This window comes from Arachis ipaensis, chromosome B8, assembly GCF_059453495.1.
Source record: "Arachis ipaensis isolate K30076 ecotype BB chromosome B8, ASM5945349v1, whole genome shotgun sequence".
NCBI lineage: Eukaryota > Viridiplantae > Streptophyta > Magnoliopsida > Fabales > Fabaceae > Arachis > Arachis ipaensis.
This window is the reverse complement of record NC_142443.1, coordinates 99,497,914-99,507,751: the sequence shown is the minus strand read 5'-3', so window position 1 is coordinate 99,507,751 and position 9,838 is coordinate 99,497,914. Positions and strand designations below refer to the sequence as shown.

General features: G+C 39.2%; 2 protein-coding genes across 2 annotated transcripts; both read right to left on the bottom strand.

Moving 5' to 3' along the window:
* Nucleotides 1–534: 534 nt before the first annotated feature.
* On the bottom strand, nt 535–1,202 carry LOC148548985 (uncharacterized). The gene is made up of 4 exons (XM_088496417.1): nt 1,053–1,202; nt 854–980; nt 713–774; nt 535–600 (listed from the first exon to the last, which is right to left on the bottom strand). The coding sequence occupies exons 1-4, from the start codon at nt 1,200–1,202 to the stop codon at nt 535–537; spliced, it is 405 nt and encodes a 134-aa protein (XP_088352543.1).
* Nucleotides 1,203–7,940: 6,738 nt separating this feature from the next.
* Nucleotides 7,941–8,608, bottom strand: LOC110265616 (uncharacterized). The gene is made up of 4 exons (XM_021108666.2): nt 8,459–8,608; nt 8,260–8,386; nt 8,119–8,180; nt 7,941–8,006 (listed from the first exon to the last, which is right to left on the bottom strand). Exons 1-4 carry the CDS (start codon nt 8,606–8,608, stop codon nt 7,941–7,943), a joined length of 405 nt encoding a protein of 134 aa, XP_020964325.2.
* Nucleotides 8,609–9,838: the final 1,230 nt, after the last annotated feature.

Here is a 9,838-nt window from a genome sequence, read left to right as displayed (position 1 = left end):
GTTTCTCATTCCTTTTCAACAGCTCAAAACCAGAAATCAATTCAAAAGCAAGCTAACTCCAACAGTCGCCTCAGTGGCATATCTCAAGGAAGCCATTTCAAAAATCAACTCAATATCAACCGATTTAACTCATTTCTAAAGCTTTAAAGAATCGGTTCAGCAATAAATCATTTATCAAAACCAAATCAATTAAAGCAACCGAGGCTGAATTTCAAGAGTATTCTATCTTCCACATCATCAAAATAATTGACTCAATTCAAACCAATACTCAATGGATTAAACTCATTTCAAATCTTTAAAGAATCAACTTCAAACATTACATTTCACAAGCCACACAACAATTCGGCCAAACCGACATCCATAGTCATTCGAGTCAATCAAATAATACATAAGGCAGATACAATCACCAAATACACAATATCTCACATCAGTACCCATATGTAATAATTCCAATAATAAACTATAGTTTTTGGAAAGCGCCCCTACCTCAAAACGCAAATCCATAACCCAAACGCGTCACAGGAATCTCCTCTCTTAAACCGGGATCACCAACAACCGCAACCTCGGCTCCAAGCTACTCCCGCGGTAACCATAGCAACACTAATCGCAGCATATAACAATCAGGAATGACCCCACGTTACCAAAACTCATATTCATTAACCAAACACAACCGAATACTAACGCGAGGCTTTTCGAAACATAAATTACTTACTGAGCTAGCGAAACGAAGCAGTCGCAAACTCCGAGCACGACACGCAAGCATCGATATAAACCCTGTGACAAATAACGCTACAACGCCTCAGCCGAAATTATCAGAACAACGACAAAAGGCTCCTCGAACCAAAACGCTTACCAAGACCGAGGGAGAAAGGCTGAACCGAAACAGCGACGATCTCCGAACCGGATCGGCAGCAGCCCGGCAGCAGCTCCGCCAATAATTCTCGAGTGACGGCGGCGGCCCGAATTTCTGATAATAGTAGCTGTACAACAACACAGTATCAACAATCTTCCCGGGATTTCAAAAGAACAGAAATCTCAATTAAAACCCTTACCGGCAGAATTCTCCGACGACGCAGCAGGGGCATTTTCCGGCGGCAGAAGCTAACTGGCGTAACCCCATGAGCAACGGCAGGGCTCCCAACTGCAGCTGGGCACGGCAGCAGGGACAGCTCCGCGACGGTCCGGCGGGCTCTCTTTCTCATTGCGACAACACCGGCGACGTTGGCGGCGTGCAGGCCGGCGCGACTCTTTCCCCCCTTGCGGTCCTTTCCCTCGTCTCCGATCTGTTCTGCGGCGGCACAGAGGCGGCGGCGCGGCTGGAACTGGGTGCGGCTCCACCAACCTCGTGTCTTCTCCCTCAGAGTCGTCCGTGGCTCGCCCCCAAACGGCGACAGGCAGATCGACGAGGAGGCCCGACGGCGTGACACTGATGGAATGAGCTCGACGGCGAGGACACGGTGCGGCGGCACGACGCGGTGAGGGCGACGCGACTGCACGCCGTGAGATGCGGCCCCCTTCCCTTCCGATTTCGATCTCCCTCTTCTTGGATCCCTTCGCTTGCTTTTCTTCGTTTCTTCTCAAGAGCAGTGGGTGTGTGTGTGTTCATCACCAGGCTGCGCAGCAAAGAGGATGAAGGAGAGGCTGTTGGCTGCGCAGCATGAAGAGAATGGTGATGGCTGGGTTTGGGAGCTGAGTGGGGTTGAGTAAGAACCGGGTCGAGTAATGGGTTACCGGGTTAGGGTTTTCCTTATGTGAAAATTAGGGTTAAGGGCATTATGGTAATTTCACATAAAATTAGGAATAATATGGTAATTGAAATCCAATGTAAATCCAACACTTATTGTATATGGAAAAACACTATTTGTTCATCTACTTTTACAAATTATTTTCAACAAAATGCCCAAATCTAAAGATTAGAAATAATATAATTAATTTCTCTATTTTCCAAAATAGCAGTACTAATATTCAAAATATTAGTTACTTAGTCCAAAACATATAAAATCCTTATTATTTCATAACTATCAACTTTATACTTTGAATATAGAAAATAATCCAATAATTATAAAATTGGATAATAATCATAACTTATCTCAAATCCAATAAATCAAAACTTGCCATAATTATCTTTAATAAAATAATCTCTGAAATTAAGGCTATAAATAACTGTAGGATTTGAGACTTGATCATAATAAGACTTTTCAAAGATTCTGGGTCTTACATTCTACCCACCTTATAAAAATTTTCGCCCTCGAAAATTGATACAAAATGAAAGAAATTCCATAACAGTTCACCCTTGAACACATTTAAGGAAGAAGCAAAAATATCTCAAAATACAATCATATATACGATTTCTAAATACTTTGATTGTCATAAGCATAAGGATGTAAAGGTAGGAGTGATTGCAAAGCAAACGTTACCAGGTAGGCTCAATGCAAAAGATAACATGGGTCAATCATGTGATAGAAGGGCAAGGCATCAAAGGCTATCAAACAGGATGGAGTTAAAACGACGTGTTCAACCTCCGCATACTAATCTCATATCAACCTCAAAGTTTCAACTTTCCAACTCCATCAAGCACTTTACAAACCCCAAATTTGATCACAAGCCTGACAACCACAAACCCGTTCGCAAGGAACAAAATACCCACAACTCTTAACGTTGCACACCTACCGCTTCAACTTTCGTATGCACACATCACGTCTTAAAGAACTAACGCATCGCGTTACTATATCTATAGATCGCACGTGATATCAAAACAATTCTCGAGTCTACTCAGAAGAATACGAGATCTTAGAAAGGAGAGACAAATGCCAAAGACAATACTCATAGATTTGAAAGAATATACCCAATTCCAGATAAACAAGGATGTTCAAGCAATGAAGTTTGCTAGACACAATTCAATTGACAACTTCAAAGATAACCCTTAGATCAAAGAAGTTCAATAGGATCAATAAGAAGAATCAGCACATTAATTTGAACCAAATTCAAACTGGGTCGAAGAAGTATGAGGTTTACAGAAGAGAATATTTCAGACCCAAGACAAAGCTCACAGAACTCAAGAGCATAATTAAAATACTTTCGAATACATGTTCTTAAAAGAATCGAAAACATGTAAAAATATCACTTCGCAGTCTGAAAGAGAAGTTAAACAACAAACATCCTTCAAGAGAGTAACAAAAGCATAAATGTGGCTTTACTTCAATACAATTTCATGTTGAAGTAGATTATGTAGAGTTCCAAAAACAAAATGCACACAACTTTGACTAAGAGCTAAAATATTTCCTCAAATACTTTAGGAGGATAGTTAGGTGCACAATGTAACCAAAAGCAGTTCATAAAAACTCGGAAGTAATCAAATGCTTGTTCAAAATTCTCAAAATTTCGTATTCAAACAAGCGTGTATAACATTCATAACAAGTACGAAAGAGGAAGGTAAACTCTTTTTAGAAAAGAAACTCCGAAGTAAAAATTTGCTTACAATTTGGTAAAGGAAATAAGTGGTGCGTTACAAACAAACCGGTTTCCACTAAACAAAGAAGCTTTTCAAAACTTCATTTAAAATAGCGCATGACAACTTTAAATTAACTTCGTCAAAATTGAACAATGGTTTCAATCTAAATCAAGCAACTGAAAAATAAGTTCGATTTGGAACTTCTTCAAAGAGAATTCAATCTGCTTTATAAAATTCAAAACAAGATTCCAAAAGCGTTCTTAAAATCACCATTTCAAAAGAACATTCAAGAAGTTCAAGATGTACTAAAAATGAGTCAAGCCTCGCAAGAAAGGATCTTAAACCAAAATAGTTCAAACAAGATCCACTAGGCATGAGACATCAAATAAGCTTTCAATTGATCCAAAAGAATACAAAAGTCAGAAAAAGACAACTCAATCATTTGTAATTTCTTAATGATAAATCTTTGACTAAAAACTTTTGTAGAGATAATGGAAGAATAAACAATGCACTAACTTGAAACGAATCAAACTGACTCACGTAAGGATGAGATTCACAAGAGAGGACAAACCAAGATCAATGGTAATGTTCACAAGATGTAAAAGAATAGTTAAAAACAGAGTCACGTATGACATTCATAGAGGTGAAAAGCTTAAGAAGGAACCAGTCCGTTCATAAGAAGAAAGCCATGAGTCCAACATTTTCAAAAGAACAACAATGGCATAAACCATATAGCATGCTAAATCAAACTCAATTCAAAATAAGTTAAGTAGAGCTTATCAAACGAAACTCAACCGAGACAAAAGTGGTAAATCCTTTCTTTTCAAAATTTTGAAAAATATTCAAATACATAATCAAATGAAGATGTGCCTTGGAACTATAATAAAATTACTAGAAGGTCAAATTGTAATTTAAAGTAAATGCAGTTCCATAAACCAGTAAAAGTACGGTCGAGGTATTAGGAATAAATAGTTGTTAAACTGTATAAGAAATCTTCAAAGTTCCACATATAGATAAGTGTATATCTAGTCAACAGCAATTTTTATAAAAATCTCAAATTTAGCTGTAATCACTGTCAAATAAGAGGAAAACTGAATCAACAAGTTCTCTAAGAATGAACTCGGAACCCAGAGTTAAAAGTCACAGCACATTAAGACAAGTTCAAGACTATATCAAAGAATACTTGAATCAAGAAGAACTCAAATAGAGGAAGATAGATGCAACAAGGATCTTAAACCAGCATATGTACTTAAGGTCAAACAAGAATGCATATGGATAGAGGAATAGAATTGAAAAATCAAACTACTTTTCAAAAGAACTAGCAAACTAGAACTTCAAGTTAGGATATAAAAGAACAGGTCGACTCGAACAGAATTCAAGACACACAATTGAATAGCCTCAAGAAATAGTTTCTAGCGTTCCCAAAACCCGCGATTCGCTTTACTCGAAACTTGTATATCATCTATGATAACCCATCAGTGCTTTTATATACATAATTCACTAGTATTAAGCCGGCCAAACTTAATATCAGGAATTATGCAACGCAAGACTAACAGCGTTAATCAATAGACCGTCATGTGCATAAAGCTCTAATTCTCGTCTTTCGACAAGACCTAATGCATGACAAACACTCAGAGTATGCAACTGAAGCATAGTCAGTCCATTCCTCAGGCTCTACAGGAAGAACTGCTCTGATACCATAATGTAACACCCTAACTACCAAAGCTCACGCTTCCGGCTGCGTAACTCTGATAGCTCGGACATTACGACGACACTTATACTATTTAATACTAAAATATGAGCCTGTTTAAAACTTTAAACCGCAATACCGATCCAAAAGTACTTTCGTTCGATAACGTACATCCACAAAAACCATACAACTTACAAAAACTCATAAAGAGTACATCCATATATATACATACATATATATAAATAATATTACAAACATAATCCAATACAATTCCTATCCCTCTTACAGATTATATCGAGATAAAGGCGAGGGTACAATGAACCATAACTAAAATAATATAGAGCATCACAACAACAATTAAATAAGCTCTTCGTAACTTCTGCGCCCATATCCTGAAAGGGGAAAAATGTAGGGGGGTGAGAACATCATCCTCGAAAGGGTTCTCAGTAGAGGGTTTTTGGGAATTACTGTAATAGGATACATGAAGATAATCGCACCAGTGATTCATAACCGTCTTATGCCTCTTTTCAAAACAACGGTTTACAATGAAAGTAAAGTCGAAAATCTTTTCGGAAAGAAGAACCGTTCAATTCTCAAAAACTCAAAAGCCTTTCACAGCGGTTTATCTAAGCGAAACCAAAATAGCCTTTCATATTTTATTCCAAACCAGAAACACAAAACCGAAATCAACCATCAATTCATCTTATTCCAACCACGGCCCTAGGCCCAAACAATCCAACCAGCAACCAATCACCACAATCCAACAGAGTCCCAGATGCAAACACAGATAGGAAGTTCAAGCACAAACAAACAGTTATTACAAGTAAAACAATTAGCAATTAATCACATAGGCAAACCAAGTATAATATGCACACCCAACCAATGTCACACAAATGCATATGATGCATGCCTGTCCCTAGTGGCTGATGATATCATCTGTCGGTTATAGAGCCAACCCGACAAGTCCTGGTAGCTAACCATTGGACTGTCCCTCTGTCGTGCATCCCCAACTCGAGTTATACTCATCATAAACTTGATCATAATCATGATCCATATCCATCACCCTCACTGGTGAATATTTATGGGGGCGAGCTCATCCGGGCCTTTCACAGTGCCCGGCCACACTTACAACATAGGGTCAACAGAGTATCAAGTCTCGACCTGGAGCACGTGGTGGCTAGCCACTGCTACTACCCAGAGAAACTCGTATCTCAGATAGTGGAAGTGCAACATTCACATTTATCAATGATTCAGCATAAACATGCATTCAATCTCATCCATGGATCAACATCCATCTCAGCCATCCGGCTCACGGTTCAGTCCAGAACCAGCCAATATGTATAATCATACACAGCCATTCCGGCTCACAACAAAACAGCACTTCCACCATTCAACATCATTAAATTCATAAAATCGGCATTTAAGCCATAAATCATTTTCTCAATTCATTTCACTTTGAAATCGAGTTTCAACTCTTTTCAGCCTTGGCTTTAAAGATCTCATTTCTCAAATCATCTCAGGCTCATAAGCCACTTTTACTCAAGGTAAATTCCCCTTTGAAAACAATGCCACTCTCGGCATCCTCTTTCCAAACTTCCATAACCATGGCAAGTTAAAGATTTATTTTGAAACATTCAAAATCATCCATTCAACAATGGGGTTTTATAACAAAGTTTCTCGACAGAGTCCCAAGTCTTTAGGGGAAGGTCAACTTACATCAATTCTTTAAAATTCATTGAAACTCTTAAAATCATAGATTCTCGGTTCAAGTAAATAAAATTGAATTTATTATGAAACCGAACCATACAAAATCACAAATTCCAACCCGGTCCAAAAATCAACTCATTTGAAACAGAACCGGTTCATTTGAATCAAACCGCTTTCAGATTTCTTTTTGGAACCCATTATTCCAACTCTTCCAAAATGCCTCAAACTTGATTACTCAATCAAAAGTCTAGGTTCCTTTAAAAATCACTAAAAACTCCTTTTTGTATTGAAATCAATATTAGAGCATCATTATTTCCTTCAGTGATTCAAACGGTAAAAATAGTTCAGTTCTAAATACGCCGAACTCAACGTATAAGGTTCATCAAATAAATTAAGCTGGAAAGCGTAAATATCCTCTTAATAAATCAAATAATACAATTTCTCAAATCCAACCCTTTTAAATAACCTTTCAAGCAAGACTAAGATTTTATAGAAATTTCGACAGCACCTCCCCTAAAACTTGGACTTTTGCCACCCGGTTCGGGTCCCAACTAAACCGTTTCTCATTCCTTTTCAACAGCTCAAAACCAGAAATCAATTCAAAAGCAAGCTAACTCCAACAGTCGCCTCAGTGGCATATCTCAAGGAAGCCATTTCAAAAATCAACTCAATATCAACCGATTTAACTCATTTCTAAAGCTTTAAAGAATCGGTTCAGCAATAAATCATTTATCAAAACCAAATCAATTAAAGCAACCGAGGCTGAATTTCAAGAGTATTCTATCTTCCACATCATCAAAATAATTGACTCAATTCAAACCAATACTCAATGGATTAAACTCATTTCAAATCTTTAAAGAATCAACTTCAAACATTACATTTCATAAGCCACACAACAATTCGGCCAAACCGACATCCATAGTCATTCGAGTCAATCAAATAATACATAAGGCAGATACAATCACCAAATACACAATATCTCACATCAGTACCCATATGTAATAATTCCAATAATAAACTATAGTTTTTGGAAAGCGCCCCTACCTCAAAACGCAAATCCATAACCCAAACGCGTCACAGGAATCTCCTCTCTTAAACCGGGATCACCAACAACCGCAACCTCGGCTCCAAGCTACTCCCGCGGTAACCATAGCAACACTAATCGCAGCATATAACAATCAGGAATGACCCCACGTTACCAAAACTCATATTCATTAACCAAACACAACCGAATACTAACGCGAGGCTTTTCGAAACATAAATTACTTACTGAGCTAGCGAAACGAAGCAGTCGCAAACTCCGAGCACGACACGCAAGCATCGATATAAACCCTGTGACAAATAACGCTACAACGCCTCAGCCGAAATTATCAGAACAACGACAAAAGGCTCCTCGAACCAAAACGCTTACCAAGACCGAGGGAGAAAGGCTGAACCGAAACAGCGACGATCTCCGAACCGGATCGGCGGCAGCCCGGCAGCAGCTCCGCCAATAATTCTCGAGTGACGGCGGCGGCCCAAATTTCTGATAATAGTAGCTGTACAACAACACAGTATCAACAATCTTCCCGGGATTTCAAAAGAACAGAAATCTCAATTAAAACCCTTACCGGCAGAATTCTCCGACGACGCAGCAGGGGCATTTTCCGGCGGCAGAAGCTAACTGGCGTAACCCCATGAGCAACGGCAGGGCTCCCAACTGCAGCTGGGCACGGCAGCAGGGACAGCTCCGCGACGGTCCGGCGGGCTCTCTTTCTCATTGCGACAACACCGGCGACGTTGGCGGCGTGCAGGCCGGCGCTGGGCGGCGCGACTCTTTCCCCCCTTGCGGTCCTTTCCCTCGTCTCCGATCTGTTCTGCGGCGGCACAGAGGCGGCGGCACGGCTGGAACTGGGTGCGGCTCCACCAACCTCGTGTCTTCTCCCTCAGAGTCGTCCGTGGCTCGCCCCCAAACGGCGACAGGCAGATCGACAAGGAGGCCCGACGCGGTGAGGGCGACGCGACTGCACGCCGTGAGATGCGGCCCCCTTCCCTTCCGATTTCGATCTCCCTCTTCTTGGATCCCTTCGCTTGCTTTTCTTCGTTTCTTCTCAAGAGCAGTGGGTGTGTGTGTGTTCATCACAAGGCTGCGCAGCAAAGAGAATGAAGGAGAGGCTGTTGGCTGCGCAGCATGAAGAGAATGGTGGTGGCTGGGTTTGGGAGCTGAGTGGGGTTGAGTAAGAACCGGGTCGGGTAATGGGTTACCGGGTTAGGGTTTTCCTTATGTGAAAATTAGGGTTAAGGGCATTATGGTAATTTCACATAAAATTAGGAATAATATGGTAATTGAAATCCAATGTAAATCCAACACTTATTGTATATGGAAAAACACTATTTGTTCATCTACTTTTACAAATTATTTTCAACAAAATGCCCAAATCTAAAGATTAGAAATAATATAATTAATTTCTCTATTTTCCAAAATAGCAGTACTAATATTCAAAATATTAGTTACTTAGTCCAAAACATATAAAATCCTTATTATTTCATAACTATCAACTTTATACTTTGAATATAGAAAATAATCCAATAATTATAAAATTGGATAATAATCATAACTTATCTCAAATCCAATAAATCAAAACTTGCCATAATTATCTTTAATAAAATAATCTCTGAAATTAAGGCTATAAATAACTGTAGGATTTGAGACTTGATCATAATAAGACTTTTCAAAGATTCTGGGTCTTACAGATTAAGGTGTGGAGCTCTGCTGTTCCTCATGAATTAATGCAAAGTATTATTGTTTTTCTATTCAACTTAAGCTTATTCCTATTCTAAGATATTCATTCGCACCCAAGAACATGATGAATGTGATGATTATGTGACGCTCATCACCATTCTCACCTATGAACGTGTGCCTGACAACCACTTTCGTTCTACATGAAGATGAGATAGAATGAATATCTCTTAGATATCTAATACAGGAGACCGAGTCCGAGATATTAGAA

What these genes read in the sequence shown, in the direction of transcription:
- LOC110265616 (XM_021108666.2), bottom strand. Translation starts at nt 8,608, where the DNA reads ATGAGAAAGAGAGCCCGCCGGACCGTCGCGGAGCTGTCCCTGCTGCCG. An exon ending in GTCGTCGGAGAATTCTGCCG is followed by an intron (nt 8,387 to 8,458) that starts GTAAGGGTTTTA and finishes GTTGTTGTACAG; the next exon opens with CTACTATTATCAGAAATTTG. An exon ending in TGCTTCGTTTCGCTAGCTCA is followed by an intron (nt 8,007 to 8,118) that starts GTAAGTAATTTA and finishes TGCTGCGATTAG; the next exon opens with TGTTGCTATGGTTACCGCGG.
- LOC148548985 (XM_088496417.1), bottom strand. Translation starts at nt 1,202, where the DNA reads ATGAGAAAGAGAGCCCGCCGGACCGTCGCGGAGCTGTCCCTGCTGCCG. An exon ending in GTCGTCGGAGAATTCTGCCG is followed by an intron (nt 981 to 1,052) that starts GTAAGGGTTTTA and finishes GTTGTTGTACAG; the next exon opens with CTACTATTATCAGAAATTCG. An exon ending in GCCTTTCTCCCTCGGTCTTG is followed by an intron (nt 775 to 853) that starts GTAAGCGTTTTG and finishes TATTTGTCACAG; the next exon opens with GGTTTATATCGATGCTTGCG.